At 38.9% G+C, this 16603-nt stretch overlaps 1 protein-coding gene across 3 annotated transcripts in view; it reads left to right on the top strand.

Annotated features, from left to right (window-relative positions):
- Positions 1 to 16603, top strand: part of adcy2a (adenylate cyclase 2a) — a 68928-nt gene that overhangs the window by 30299 nt on the left and 22026 nt on the right. For all 3 annotated transcript variants that reach the window (XM_054781382.1, XM_054781381.1, XM_054781380.1), the window contains 12 exons: positions 6294 to 6442; positions 6539 to 6650; positions 8270 to 8397; positions 8830 to 8988; positions 10584 to 10716; positions 10779 to 10955; positions 11058 to 11101; positions 11285 to 11365; positions 11472 to 11541; positions 11643 to 11740; positions 12966 to 13050; positions 16142 to 16279. In XM_054781382.1, coding sequence (XP_054637357.1) covers positions 6294 to 6442; positions 6539 to 6650; positions 8270 to 8397; positions 8830 to 8988; positions 10584 to 10716; positions 10779 to 10955; positions 11058 to 11101; positions 11285 to 11365; positions 11472 to 11541; positions 11643 to 11740; positions 12966 to 13050; positions 16142 to 16279 — 1374 coding nt within the window. The remainder of the gene's footprint in view (positions 1 to 6293; positions 6443 to 6538; positions 6651 to 8269; positions 8398 to 8829; positions 8989 to 10583; positions 10717 to 10778; positions 10956 to 11057; positions 11102 to 11284; positions 11366 to 11471; positions 11542 to 11642; positions 11741 to 12965; positions 13051 to 16141; positions 16280 to 16603) is intronic.

Here is a 16603-nt window from a genome sequence, read left to right as displayed (position 1 = left end):
GTATGACAGCCGAATAATATGTTTTTATGACAGACATTTAAAAAAATCTCCACACCTGTGGATGGAAACATTTTTAACACCCGATAGGGGTAAATGTGCATTTTTGAAAATATCCATGGTAGTGCGGCCATAGCCTCAATGGCATTTTACTGAAAAGAGTCACCACATTTCCACATCGTAATATGCTGTACAGGCGGAATCGCCAACATGATGATTGCGATTGGCCAGTCAATCTTTGGGACTATGCTGGTCGATCTCCAAAACATTTGGAAAAATAAGCACACTTGCCCCAAGAACAACAAGCGTGCACTTCCAAAAAAATTCTCCACTTGCAGCGATGCGGCTTGTTAAGGCTCGCTCTTGTAATGCATCGAACAGCTCAGCACTCCCTCCCTCTCCTCCCAACCACCATCGCTCGCTCGCAATGGGAAGCCATCAAACCAAATAAAATTGTGGTTTTGCCACGCGTGGATTCACTCTGGATTCACCCTCTTCATCGACCCTGATGCCCAAAGTGTTGCCCATGGGCGATCCACGGCCCGTGACCCATTTGACAATGGCCTTAGGCACAGTGCAGAAACAACATTTTTTTTAAAAACCCAGCAAAAATGGTAGAAAACACAGTCACAATAAGAAAAAGCCATGTTGACACCAATAATTATTAATAACACAAAGCTTTGTCTTTAAATATGTGTCACTTTTTTAAAAAATGTTCTACAAAAGATACATCTTGCCTTGGTTCATGTCCGAAACCAGGGCTCATGGGCTCAAAAAGGTTGGTGATCACTGCTGTACAGCTTCTGTAAATCAGACTTTCAGTTTTATGTGCAAGTTTTGTCAGGGACTATTTCTTTAACTTCAGCCATATTCTTTGTATGAAGTTTTGTTTGCCTTCCCAAAATACTGTATTTCATTGAGCCCAAGCAACATTTACCTTCTCACTTGCTCAGCTGAAAGTAGGAAGCTCCACACAAATTAGCACCTGCTTTTACTTGCAGGGTGTGAGCCATCTAGGTGTTGATGAATCTTTGGACTGCTGCTGTGTGAAAGATTTGTCTTTTTTTGTTTGGCCACTGCTGAAGTCTTTGGATTACAAAAGAAATATCAGCTGGTTTTCACCATTGTGAATTCAGCTTGTGTTTTTATGTTTGAAGCCAAAAATGCCTTGGGTGGAGCATTTCAAATTGCCCTGGGGTGTTATTCCTGCCTGCGACAGATGGTAGTAACAGCGCAGAGACACAAGCCTCTTTGGCGCTGAGTGCACTCATAATATATGCTGTTTGCTTCATGCTTTTATTCAAAGTACGAGTGACATGCAGCGAGGTTCATTACTGGTGAGGCACTGACGTTTTTTTAATGTTCATACAGGTTGCTCATTAAGTGGATAACACAAAAAAAAGGAAAATAATTCACTTTGGTTAAAAAATGTTTTCAAAATGTTCATTACTTATTAGACCCATTTATTTTTTTTATATATAAACTGAAAAAAACTAAGTAGTTTCCTTCTCTAAGAGTTTCCTTCTCCAGGATACTTTGTTGTAAAAGTCGGATCACCTCCTGGTGAGTTTGTATATACTGTATAATCCTCTATCTTGACAGTCAAATTCATTAATTAATTCAGCAAAGTATAAAAATATATTGAGTGCATTTGATTTTCCGTTAGCTTGTACTAGCAGAACAGGAAAAAATGCTTGTTTTTCCTCTGTTGAAGGATGTCAGTGACAAGTTTTTAAATCTCATTTAAAAACTCATTTATTCAGAGTGGTTTTTGACACATGATGATTACATGTATTTTATATGTGATTCTGTTCATGCATTATTATTTTGTTTCAGTTGTTTTTATTATATCGATCTTACCCTCTTCTTATTTGCTATAACTTGTGTTTAGCAGAGCATGCTCGTGCAGCTCTGTGTACGACTCAGACTGGAAGAGTGTATTTTCACCGTGTTGTGTTTTAATGCTTTAATGTTAATATTTATTTTATGTTATTATTTGTTTTTGTACATGTCTTCCCTGACCGCACTTCACTACTAAGTACCATGCTGTTCCGTGTGAGAGTACCAGTTTTATGAATGAGTGGTCCAAGGCGGACGATGTGAATCAAGTAGTATAATAATTCCAAGTCCTGTTTGCTAACGAGTCACTGAGGGGCTCTCCCTCATGTAGCTCTCAGCCACAGTAACAGTGCATGGACTTATCAAATGGTAATGGTAATGGTAATGGTTTCATTGTATTTGTACATGCATACAAGTTACAATGGAATACATCACATAGTACAATTCACAGTTCCACATGTTAAAAAGGAGTAGGAAGAAGCAAAGCTTATTTAATCATCCAACCATTTTACGTCTGTTGCAGTACATTCATTCACTTCCTGTAAGTCATGTGATCTTTTTTGAATACATACAAAAGTGATAAGTAATGTGTCAATGTGGTAATATAAGGCTGAATCCCAAGTCTACCACTTACAGTAGCGCTTCCTCTACCCCTTAAAACCTTGGGCTAAGGGGAAGAAGCCATAAGAAATGGGACACCACTTGATTCTCATCACGCCATCACACTTCCCCGCTTGCTGGCTGTGACATAGGCAGATGAGATAATTAAATGGTTTAGAATAAATGTTTCCTTCCATAAAGTAAGGTGCATACATGTCTACATTATTTCAATGTTATATAGCAACCTCACAACACCTTTTGTTTTTAAATAAAAGGCACACATTTGTACAAATTGTGACATTTATTGCAAAACAAAAAACAATTGTAATAAACAGCTTACAATCAGCAATGTAACAACATTTACAAAAATAGAAAATGTATCAAATACACATATGAAACAGAAATCACAACATCACAAACGTCATCAACAAATGTATAAACCTTATCAAGCCTCATTTCAAGGTTTAAAAACGTCCCTGTTTTGGCCTCGCTCTCCTCATGTCATTGATGTTCTCTCCGATTGTTTTGTAAGAAAGACCATAATTGCATTTTGTTGTATTTGCCTTTTCCCTAGTGAGATTGTAGCTTTTTGAAGGTGCTGGAGTGCTGTATTATGTAGCAGCTGACTTCACTTGACTCAGCATCTCCTGCAGGAATGACAGATATGCATGAATGATGGGCTACAACTATCAACTCATTGTAAATGCAATGATAATAGTAATAGTAGTATAGTAAAAGTGGGCTGAAAACAAATATAGAGTGATGGTAAAAAAATTAGATGGGACAACGATAGATTCCAAAAGTTGAATAAAGTTTGGTAATGTGGTGTGCTGTCCACATATAGTCATGTTGTTTACATCCTTTATTTAGCTCACTTCCTGACCATCCATACTGTATGCTGAATACAGTTAACATGTCACACCATGGCAATAGTTGGCGGACTAGGGTGGCTATGATTCACAGCAAACAGACTTTGCTACGATGTGCTGCGTTGAATGATTAGATTAGAAAACGCCGACGTCACTGTACACTGTGGGCCGGGGCTAGCCACCTGCCATTGGCGGGTGAGGTGCATCCGAGCAGCCTCCGCGCTGCCACGGAGCTCGATAGTATAGAGTGGGGAAATCCACCCGCCGTGGCCGAGAAAGGGGGCGCTTTAGTCGGACACAAACATGGCACTCTCTCGGGCCAGTTCAGTAACGTGGATTCCCCTCCCTAGCGAGCGATTTATTTTAAAATACAACTTAAAATGAACAGGCTAATGTGGTCGCTATCTAATCATTGGCTCATCATTTATTAAATGCAGTAGATTGCAGTGAAGTCAGATATTTGTGTTTGCCGGCTAGTTATAACTTGCGAAAACCAACAATTAAAAAAAACATGGCGAATATTTACACGGAGTAGCAAATGATTGAATATATAATAAGCGATGAGTGACGTTTCTATGAAACTCAATAATTATGCGTAATTACTTACATTGATATGGTTCTTTCAGTCTCCGCGCTTCCGTCTTCTCAGCAGGTGTTGTAGCTCTGCCTACCCCCTTATTTTAAGTGTGGCCAGCAACCACACTTGTTTTCAAGGGGTAATTACCCCTTAGTACCAACCACGCCCCCAACCCGACTGCCGACTGGGTGAGAGACAATCCCCCTAGTGCCACTCCTCCTCCAGGGTTCCTTGAATTGATTCAAATATTGTCAGATGTTGTTAAAATTCGCATCCATGCTTCTGCTGTTTATGTGGATAATTGCCAACTTATTGCCGATATTAATGTTGTTGTTGTGTTGCTTCTCCGTGTAGTAACAGCGGTCATTTCTGATATGAGAAAAAAAAAATTGGCTTTTTCCAATTCTATTTGTTTGTGATCTGTGTAACAAAAGGTCGTTGCAGACCCTCTTGTGGCATACTGATGACGCTGTCCATGTTGTCGTGTTGATATAATCTTTAGTATTCATCCAGATCCTTGATGTTTTTGACAGCAGGCACTCTGGCCTGAATTTTTGCAGTTACCCCTCCATGTACCTTGGATCCTTCCCTGCTTCCTCACATCACGAGCTTTCTTGGCGACTTTCAGCGTTGCGTATTGTCAGATGCTCATTCATGTAGACGTTTGTACCTTTCAGCTTCTTTCCCTGTTTCAGAAGTGCGGTTTTGAATTTCCTGTTAGTGAACTTGATGATGTCTACGTCCACCTCCTTTCCTAGAAAAGTAGCAACTTGGTGCTCCGTAGAAGCGACATCCTATTCATCTGGTTCATCCCTATCCGTGACTGCTCTGACATAAGACCTAGATTTAATCCGAAGCCCCGTCACGATCACATCATTCATTTGTGTGTTCTGTTCCATGTCATCAATAGTGATCTTCAATTGCTCAATGATTTTTTTTCTTTTTCTTCATCATCTTGTTCGAGAGTGGCACTCAATGCAGCATTACTATCCCGTAATACCTTATTCTCCTCTCTCAGGCTTTGAACTTCATCCCTCAAGTTTTGAACCTCCCGTTTCATAGATTCGATGTTTGATGTTCCAGATCATCCATCCTCTGTAGTTTCTGTAGTACTAGTTTCATGGTCCTTTGTTGCTTTTTCGTCATATTGTTTAATTCTTGTTGCTTTTCCATCATATCCTTTAATTGCAATGGCGACTGCATCGTCAATTTCTCCAGTAGTGATTCTGCGTGCTTGGACAGCTGGTGCTTCAGAACGTTTAAGTGCTCTCCAGCCGGCCTCTGCGGCGGCACCGATATAAGTCCCGCACCTTCTTTCTTAGGTGACTCCATGTCAATAATCGACTTTGGGATACTTCCACCCGAGCCGACATCAGATCCTCTTCTCATCTCTGTTTGTCATTGTTGCTGTTGTTAAGCAACACCGTGTGTCGGTTAGCCTGTTAGCCTGTTAGCCTGTTAGCCTGCCTTACAACGGCCTTCGTTGTTTAATATTTGTCTTACAGCGTGTTTGTGTCTTTCACCAGTCCGAGTTGAAGCCAGATATATCTCTTCAAGAAGACTCGAAGATATTTTAAAACTCAAAGCTGAGGCTAGCTAGTTAGCTTGCCTTGTAACGGCTGTCGGAACTTATATGTTTGTTTGTTTGTTTTGGTGAGCTCAGTCCTCTCGCTAGTCGGAATTGAAGGCAGAGATTTCAGCACACTCCTCTAGAGTGTGGGCAGAAATACTCCAAAAAATATTCCAGAAACTCCGGTAGCAAAAGCGAAGCCCTTACCATCAAAGTGTTTAAAGTGCTCATGACACAAAAACACATGTTAATCTTGTTATTTCCGCCATATTATATTTTATTATATTATATTATATTTTTTATATTATGCCCACTTGTTGTGTTGAAGGCTTTTGCTGGAACACTCGAGGAGACGGACTAAGCTTGTTCACGTTCCTAAAAGACACAGTTCGCCTCGGCAAACTTCTTCGGACAAATGTTTCCAAATTGCCCCGCAGACAGAAATAGAAAGTCGAAAACCCACAAGAAAAAATGTGCCAAGGTGGCAGGAAGTCAATTCACTTTTCTTCTGCTAATATGCTCTATAATAGCCAGCCTAGTGCTGGTGGCTAATGCAGTGGTAATTCCTAACTGACGCATTAGCTAGGCGGCTAATGTGCTATCTGTTGTAGCTATCACTGCCAGTAAAACACATCATACGCCTCACAACACAATATTAGTGGATGTTTCATTAAGTCAGTACTTTCATGTTGTCATTGTTTTTTTCACACTTTTTTGGTATCATGCGCACATTAAATTATGTGTTATTATGTAATCTGTGTAACTGGAGTTTATATTTAAAACATGTCAATGTTTTTCCCATTGAACAGTTTGACTTACTGACTTTTTGTGCTGCCATCAGGAGCGTCTGCTGTTGTCTCTGCTACCAGCACATATTGCCCGTGTGATGAAAGCGGAGATCATCCAGAGACTAAAAGGACCAAATTTTGGTCAGATCGAGAACACAAACAATTTTCACAACCTCTATGTTCAGAGGCACACTAATGTCAGGCATGTATTATTTATATGCATGTTTTAAGCTACTATGTGATTAATAATGTGTTATATTCTATTATTATATCATATTATGTATCTCTTCATTTGTAGCATACTGTATGCGGATATAGTTGGATTCACACGCCTTGCCAGTGACTGCTCACCTGGAGAGTTGGTGCACATGCTCAATGAATTGTTTGGCAAATTTGACCAAATTGCCAAGGTAAATATTCCATCATTTAAAACTCACTGTCACCTAATGGACATTATCACTTACATATGTTATCAAGCAGAAAAAATGGAATTTATGCGGAAAAGAGTGCAAAGTAGAGTTTGAGTGCATAATGAGGCATTACCATTACCAATCAAGGAAGAACATATTCTCTAAAAGTTACAGTTTCATGTCAAGTTTAAGGCTAGGTTAAACGGAAAGCACCCAACTTTATACATGGTCATTTTGACGGTTTCTCTGTCTACATTTACCAAATACTTGAAACAAATATTGTAAATGAACAACATCTTGTCATCAGGCACTGATTAGCAACATGGAAGTAAACGTTACTAAAATAATACAAATGTTAAACATTGCATACCACATAGTTGCTGTGGTCTAACTGTTGTTTTATTTATTAGAATCCCCTTTAGTTTCAGTAAAGCTTTAGCTATTCTTCCTGGGGTCTGCAACAACTTCCACAATGTGACAGTGTTGTAATTTACAATTTTATTTGATGCATAAATAAGACATAAACGTGCAATGCAAGTCTAAGTATAAGATACACAAAAATATATTATTACCACTTTACCCCATTCATCCAGGTCATTGTATACAGAGGGCGTGGAATCGATTGCAACTGTACTATTTAGGTTGTCTTAGAAGACGTTTTGCCTCTCATCCGAGCAGGCTTTATTGTTCATGCTCAAAAACTAAATAGGACGTCTCTCGTCTGAGGGGATGGTGCAGGATCTAAAAGCGGTGGTGTCAGTCTCATGCCATGGAGGGCCAAGACACTGCAGGTATTCTTTTCAGCTGGTCACTCAAGCAGGTGATTTTAATGATCAACACCTCCTTCAGTTTGAGGGAAGGAGCTTATCAATGAAATCACCTGAGGGAGGAACTGGTTGGAGAGAAAATCTGCAGTGTGTCAGCCCCCCCAGGAAACGAGTTTGACACATGTGACCTAAAGTATTTATCCTCAAAGGTAGAGTGGCACAGCCCAAACGAGAATGCTTTCATTCTTTTGAGGTACAAACGGAAGTCGTTAAATTACAGTGGACTGAGGCCTCTGCCAGCCAACGCCAGTCGTTTGGGTGAAGAGAAAAAGAGAAAACGAGGAAAATGTACGTTGAAAATGCTCCACTGACGGAAATCATTTCCTTGGTCCACGTGTTTAGATGATATACTACTCATAAAAAGTTAGGAATATGCACAAATGTTATGTTAGAGAACAGCAAGTTGTGCGTTAAGTGTTGAACATGTTGTACGTATGCATTAAAAATTAAAGAAGCTCAAGAAGTTCACCTGTAAAGTTTATACTGGAGTACATTTTTGGTTCTTCCTGAAATGTATCTGAAATATTTTGAACTTTTTGTGAGTAGGTCTGTGCAGTCACTGTAGTTTTGATTCATTTATTAATTTTTAATTAATAAACACACCATTTTTAATTCACCATGGTGTGTATTTTGAGTATACCTGCGTTTCCCCCCACCTTTACACAGCCATGACTTATATTTGAACCACCTTGTGCCAGCAAACTGTGTGACATGAATCATATAGTGTAAATATAGGCTAAAAGTCTTCAGTTTTGGGATTTTCTGAGCTTGTGCTCCATCTTTTGTACACAGGAAAATGAATGTATGCGGATAAAAATCCTTGGTGATTGTTACTACTGTGTATCTGGCTTGCCAGAGTCTCTGCCAAATCATGCCAAGAACTGTGTCAAGATGGGCTTGGACATGTGTGAGGCCATCAAGTAAGTAAATTGCAATCTATGTTGGTGTCTGTGGAACCTGCCATCTTCAATAATTTTAATTATGCCAATTATATTTTACATTTTTGAGAAAATAATGCCTCAAATCAAAGAACTACTCCTGTAGTTAGTTCATGAGCAGTTAAATCCAGTTAAGTTAACTTCTCTGCCTTCTCAAACACTGATGACCGATCACTCTATATTACAAGATTCATTTACCTTTATTAAACGAGCTCTCCCTCAGTCCTGAGATAATGTGTCATAATTCTGACATGTCTACAAAGCGTGCAAATAGGTTCTGAATAGAAATAAGAGACATGATTGCACATGGTTGTGTGTGTGACTCATTTGCTGTCTTTTCTAGATGGTTAGTTTGGATGTTGATTTTTTTCCCTCCTGCTCCACAGTTCTAAGTGTGGTTTTGATGCATAACAGGAAAGTGCGCGATGCCACAGGGGTTGACATCAATATGCGTGTTGGCGTGCATTCAGGGAACGTCCTGTGTGGTGTGATCGGACTTCAGAAATGGCAGTATGATGTTTGGTCACATGATGTCACATTGGCCAATCACATGGAAGCAGGAGGTGTACCAGGGTGAGTGAAGTCACGGGAGAAAATAGGAAGATTTGTTTGTACATTACATGGCTGCATGTTTCTTAGCCTGTATTTGTGATACAGTTCATCCTTTAAAAACTTAAACTCTGTTTCCAGTAGTGTGCAGTCAGGGCCAGCAAGGCCTTCTCTGCTGGCCTAAACATTATCAGAAGCATTGACGTACATTTTCATCAAAAATCTGAGTATTTGTGCCTTGAAATTGTATTAATTTGATAACCAACAGTCTATTATCGTCATTTGGTAGTGTGTCTCTTGGCTGTATTGCTTCTAGGACATGTATTTGTTTGTTATAGTTTTTTGTCTAATCAGGTTTCAGCTTCTGTGTGTTGCGCTGCCAATCTAGTCTACCTAGGGCCTTCTGAATCAGTAGTGCTGGCCCATGTCCCTTAAACACTATTAACAATGGGGCTATTTCTTTAACCAATCAGATTTAAAATTCAACTCACAGGGCCAGCTGCCAGGCGTACAGTAAGGTTAACTTTTTTCAGTCCCCTGATTGGCTGCTGACTGAAAGCCACAGTTTCTGCTTGAACATCTCATCACATGAACTGCCAGTGATTAATTGATCCTGTTCCAACACGGAGAAAGGAGAAAGACACAGAGTTGCTCATCATTCTGTGTGCGTTACAGTGGCAAATCATTGAGTTCAGAGTCAATGTATTCGAAGATAAAGGGTTACCTGGGTTTCTTGCTGTAGTAATAATGGTATTCATCCCTGATTCTGTAATGCCATGCATTGTTATATTATGTTTTTGTATGTTATTGATGTTTTTTTTAATAATTGCGATGTGATAGCGATGGTATTAAGAGGTGGATGGGGTTGCTTAAATCCACAGGTATGAAATGCACCGCCCGCCACTGTATGATTCAGATAATAATTGGTCAAACTGTTGTCATCGTAAAAGACAATGTTTAAGCAATGCAGGCAGGATCGAGATCAGTGTCCCACCTATCTGTAACAATAAGTTTGATTTCTCTTTCATCAATCTGTGGTGGCATCTCAAAAAAATCCTCCAATCCCCAAGAGTTTTGCTACATGATAATATACTGCATTATTATGATATATGTACAGGGTATATGGTATGTCAAAGGTTTGGACACATTTGCCTACAACAGTATTGAATAATACTGTAGTATATATAGTCAATTAAAAACATTATTGTAAAAACATTTTTTTTTGCAGTTATTGAATTAATTTATTTTTGCAGTACTTTGCAATGAGCGAACAAAACAAGAACAACTTAAATAGCTCATCAAACCCAGTACTGGAGGCGATTATTATTTACTGAAAGTGGCTATGTATTCAAAGGTTGTAAATAAACAACATTTACTATGGGGGCTCAGTAATTTTGAGTGCAAGTGTATGTAATATTATTTTACATGATATTTTTGTGACTTTATGCATGCCATTTTTTAACATGACAAAGTTTGGTCAATTTTTGTCTATTAACATTATACCTCTGCAGGAGAGCTCTTGATATTGGCACAGTTTACTGAAGAACATAATTAAATTCATTATTATCATTCACAGAAAACTGGGTCAATTGGTAATTTTCATACCTAACCATTCATAGGCGAGTCCACATCACTTCAGTGACACTAGAGCACCTAAATGGCGCCTACAAGGTAGAAGATGGGGATGGACAAGAGAGAGATCCCTATCTAAAGGAACATGGAGTCATCACTTATTTGGTTATTAACCCAAAGGTAATGAAGCATGTTTTAATATTGTTTTTTTAATGATGGACTAAAGTGTTGACTGTGTCCAGGTGGAGCGACGCAGCCCGCAGTATCCCTATAGGCCCAGACACACTCTGGATGGAGCAAAGATGAGAGCCTCCGTCAGGATGACCCGCTATCTGGAGTCCTGGGGCGCAGCCAAGCCTTTTGCCAACCTGCACCACAGGGACAGCATGACCAACGAGAATGGAAAGATCAACACAGCTGTGTGTAACATTCGATACATTTACGGTTTATTTGTTGCCATTCGAGGCGATCAGGAGTCTCTTTTACAGCTTGTAACCTCTCATCTTTCTTGGTCCGTCTAGGACGTACCATTGGGGCAGTATCACTTCCAAAGGAGATCTGAAAGGCAAGCTTCTTGTTTCACTGCTCCAGGATCATTTGCTTTGACCGGATTATCCCCGTCTCTTGACAGTATTGTGAAAGGCGACAAGATTTTTAATAACGCTCGACTTCTGCTGCCTGCTTTGATATGCATGACTAATCGTGAGTCAAATTAAAATATTCTGTCTCTTTTCGCTCTTGTTAAAAGGACAAAGTCTCAGAAAAAGCGGTTTGAGGAAGAACTTAATGAAAGAATGATCAGGACTTTTGATGGCATAAATTCACAAAAGTAAGGACAATTGTGTGAATACATTATTGTAATATTATTGCTGTTCTAATGTTTGGAAACGATTCCAGTTGTGTCCCTGGTTTTTATGCATGTGTTCCCATCTCAGGCAGTGGCTCAAGTCTGAGGACATTGAAAGAATATCATTGTTCTTTCACAACAAGTCTTTGGAAAAGGAGGTAAGGAACAGTCCTGGCTACAAGACCTCGCTTGTTTTAGTAACATTGCTTAACTTTTATTGTCTGGATGTTGTATACAATTGGGTTTTTTATCTTTTTAGTACAGAACAACAATCTTGCCGGCCTTCAAATATTACATCACCTGCGCCTGTCTCATCTTTTCCTGCATTTTCATTGTGCAGATTCTTGTCTTACCAAAGTAAGTATATTTTATGTTATAATAAGAACCATACAGTTGTGAAATCACAGCAAATGCAGTATCGTAGATCTCTGTTTTTTGTGGGGTTAACCCCGGGACCACCAGCGAATGGTGGAAAACTGTGAAAGTCATTGATACGCCCATAAAAATATCTATTTTTAACACAAGGGGTAGACCCCCCCCCCCCACCCCACCCGCACACACACACACACACACACACACACCTCCCCTTCCAATAATAGTGACTGTTGTTAATTATTAAATTGGATTAAGCTCCAAAACCCTCTCTGTATCTCTTCAATTGCCATTGTTCACTCGCAACGAGGGAAGCTAACAACCTAAATGCATAGAACAATCTAGCCTTTAGCCTAGTCGTCTGGCTAGCGCTACAACTAGCGCTGCAATAATTAATCAGTGACTTGATGGTTACTCAATTATTCACTTTTCACAATTCTGGATTAATGTTTTTTTGATTAAAATATGTAAATATCCTCTGATTGCAGCCTCTCAAATATGAATGTTTGTAAATTGTCTTAGTCTTCCATGAAAGCAGACCTTTTATTTTTATGTTTAAGGCAAAATAGGATATTTACACACATCAGCTTTGACTTTGGAAAACACTGATCGCCATTTTTGCCTCTTCTGATCTGTTGTAGACTGTTTTTGTTTGGTATACATATTGATTTTGTCCGTGTAGCGCCTAACCGATTAAGTGGTTAATTGAAATAACAAGCTTCAGATTAATCAACTACAAAAATAATCGTTATTTGCAGCCGAGCTACAACAGCACTTCTGTTGTTGTGGGGCCGCTCTTCTGCCCTGCAGTCGCTGGATCGTTCCGGGTAGATGGCGTTTGTTCAGACCTAGTCCACATAATGCAGACTTCTTGCCTTTTGTAATTCCAGTCACAATCATATATTAATTTGTGTACACTTGACTGTCAAAGCTAGTGGTTCTGTAGCCAAACAAACACAGCACCACCATTTTTCACATGTACGCTTTGCCTTTTACTTGTATTATCATGTATTTATAAATTACAACTGACTCAGGGCGAATGACATGTGTTTCCTGCAGAAAAAAATGCAGGGGAAAAAAAACAATAATGATTTTTTATTTGTGGGGTCGCTGGTGCAGAATTGTAACTATTCAGGGGTTCGTGTATTTCCTACAACAATAATTACATAAGTTAATTAAATGTACATTTAAAGTGATTTTCTTTTTCCAGGACAGCAATCTTGGGAATATCTTTTGGTATGGCATTCTTTGTCCTTTCCGTGATTGTCTTCATATGTTTCATTGGACACTTCCTGGTGAGTGGCATATCACGATAAATGTCAGCATGGCTTGGTTTTTAGCTGCTGTCCATCTGCTTCTTCTATAATGACACACTTTTGTACTTAATTGTAATCCTGTTGCCCCACAAATAGCGCTTTAGCAGTACAAATGCCCTCTGGTCGGTTTGAAAATCCCTTAATTGTCTTTGTTTTTGATGTAAGTGCCACTCTGGTGTAATCTTCGGCCAAAAGTAACCCTGAAAATGGACAAGATTCACCTTGGCCGCTTTGCTTGTGTCCTTGTACAAGCCAATGATTTTGCGTGATTTTCTGAAGGCACACTTTCTCACCTCGCTAAGTAGCATAACATGCATATAAATCACCAGCTTTTTAAAGAAGTACACATATAATGAGATCCACTACAAGAGCTACACCAAAAGTTGAATCATTTTACCTTTAATTTCACAATATTTCTAATTATCGGTTTGCAGTGGTGCAGAACTGCTATACACAAAACTATTATTTTGTTTGCATTATTTAGCAGAAAGTAGTTGCATGTGATATGTGCAGGTATATACATCAGATAATCAATCAATTATATGTAATATGTAAAACATATTTAAACAAGGATAATTGCTCCTACCAATGTAGCAACTGCTCCCTTTTGAGTATACTGTAATAGTGTTTTACATGTTTAATGTATGCATGCTTATTTAATCCTTCATTACTAGTCCAAAAGCATTTTAAGCAAAAGCCTGTTTAGGGGAAGATACTGCTTGTACCATAAAAGGTCAAACACAGTAATTTCAAATGAAATGACTTCACATCCCCTTAAAGCTGCACTGACATTTTCACTTTGTATTGTAGTGTTTGTTCATGTATTTCATTCCCCTTGCACATATTTTTATTCATACTGCTTTGGAGGTATGCATATTATGAAAAAGCCTTGTATTCAGTACTAATTAAAATGACATACAATGTAATTTCCTCGGTGGCATCATACAGCATGTAATGTACTTATCTGAGCTATGTAAATGTCACATTTATTCAGTTGCAGTGGTGCTCAGATGTTGCTCTAAAAGATGAACATGCAAGTGATTTGGACATTCAGTGTTACTGTAATGCCCTGCAACCAATTCCAATCCATAAAACAGCATTATAAACAGGGAACAGCTGATTACACTCCATATAAAACATATACTGTATAAACATTTATGATAACCTTTACATGGTATGGGTCAGGGGTTTGTATAAATTTGTGTTGTGCCTCACAAATGTTCAAGCTTTTGTGTCATATGCAGTGGAACCTTGGTTAGCGTCATTAATCCCCTCCAGAAGGTCCGACTCTAACCAAAACGTACTCTAATCGAATCAGTTTTTTCCATAAGAAGTCATGTAAATCCGTGACAGAAAATGCCAATACAAAACAGGTTGTTATAGTTTTACAGTTTTAGTTTTAGATTAATAATTCAAAATACATATAAATGCATATAAATTATGAATGAAAGGGATAAATGAACATTTTAGGTTACTTTTATTTTGTAGCATTTAGTAGCAAGCTTATAGGCTGCTAACAAGGACGTTTTGTCACAACAATACATTGAGAACACAGTTGCATTCAACTAGTATATTAATAGCATGACGACACGCGCCGTATTTTACGTTAAACAGAAAATGCACACAAATTTTGGTGACGATTTTTTACGTTAACCGAAAAACACACTAACTGGGGCTTACCTTAACCGAGGTTTCACTTTAAAATAATATCACTTCTGGTGGTGGATTCTTGTTGATGAGCCATGTGCTGATAGGAAAACTGCATTTGTTTTTGGAATTTTGCCCATCATCCACAATCCTTATGTGAAACATGAACACATATTTCTTTCTCTTCTCTGTGTGTTTTAATGAGCCAAAACAAGGCAGCTAACATTGTACATCATGGCAGACACCTATTTTGACGATAAAGCCCTAAAAAAACCCTCAAAGAAACGCCAGTGTTCCATTTACATAACTGACCTGTATATTAAGCAAGCTAGAGCGATATTGTTATTGTAGCAGCTAACACGAAAAACTATATTGATCTGGCGGAGTAACACAACGCCTCGCGTAACGAAACAAGTTCGCCAAGTAACTTTAGATACGAGCTGAGGAAAACCTAAAAAAACCTGTGCGGAGTGGAAGCAGTGACCAACGCGACACGAGCCGTTCTCAACTCTGTCTTGTCAAATGCATCGCGTACGTAACGAAGCAAGTCAACCAACTACTGTAACTTTAAATAGCATACAAACCGAAATACAGCGAAATCAAGAATGTGAGCTGAGTCGAGTCAAGCAAGCAGAGAGTCACTGTCTGTATTGTGTTTTTGTGTGAAAGAGCGACAGGCACGGCTCCTCTCTCCGGCTGTAGCAAGTCTGCCTAGGGAGGGGCGGTCGCCTAAAACGAGTATCCGACTCATCCCTAGTGGATACTACTGGCTCGCTACGAAGACTCAATAAGATGCTTGTTTGCTGTCAGTATTTTTTACCTGAGGAACGGACCATAAGTCTTGTGCTCCACAGCCATCCCAATGAGAGCGGACGTCTTAAGTGTCGTCGCTGTTTCTATGCTGCTGTTGTTGATGGAAGTAGCGTTAGCCCCTATGGGCTATGTGAAGTTAATGCACCTAGGAAAGAAGGTTCTGTAATGTTTAAAACCATCAAAATACGGCAATATACTGTAAGTATTATATGTTATCATCAATGTACCTTGCATGATCACAGCATGTATCTAAAATGATAAGTTTGATGTTTTTTTAGCGGGCGAAATGCAGTAGGTGCCTCCCATGACGTGCAATGTTAGCTGGTTCATGCTAACTTGTTTTCTCTTTTTAGAACACACAGAAAAGGGAAAGAAATATGTGTTCATTTTTCACATAAGGATGATGGGCAAAATTCCCCAAAAAAGGTTTTTAACTGAACAATATGACTGAATTAATTTAACCAATAAATAATCATCCAAAACCAAAAGAAATAAGCACACTCTATATGTGAATCTATGCTATAGCTGTGTTTCTTATTTTGAAATGTTTTTTTTTTTTCTGTGTATTATGTGTGTTTGAATATGTCATCTTGGATGTGTGTCTGTGCAGCACTGGAGTAAGAGCACCCCCACTTCATGGATGTGGCTGCTAAGGTCCTCAGTCATTATTGCCAACAAGCCGTGGCCCCGTATCACCCTCACTCTGACAACCACAGCTCTCATTCTAACTATGGCAGTCTTCAATATGGTAAAAGCTGTCACTCTTTCTGCAATGCAATGCATAGAGGGAATGGGTAACCAATTAGGCTTTTTTTGGGGGAATTAAGTATCACACTTGTGCAAACAAAGCTTGTTTTCCTTACAGTACGGTACCAGAACAACACTGATTAATCTCCAGATTTGTGCCATGATTAAAAAAAACATCACATTTTAATTGCATATAACAAATACAGGATTTTTTTACATTTGTCACTTGCGCTTCAATGAATCCACTTGCTTGTTTTTGTGGTTGGTAGTGGTGCATTGCAAATCTACTTGAAGCTAATTGTTATACAGTAAGTTCACTATCATT

Source organism: Dunckerocampus dactyliophorus, chromosome 7, assembly GCF_027744805.1.
Source record: "Dunckerocampus dactyliophorus isolate RoL2022-P2 chromosome 7, RoL_Ddac_1.1, whole genome shotgun sequence".
In the NCBI taxonomy this organism is placed as follows: Eukaryota; Metazoa; Chordata; class Actinopteri; order Syngnathiformes; family Syngnathidae; genus Dunckerocampus; species Dunckerocampus dactyliophorus.
The sequence above is the reverse complement of the archived record's forward strand: the minus strand, read 5'-3'. Positions and strand labels throughout refer to the sequence as shown.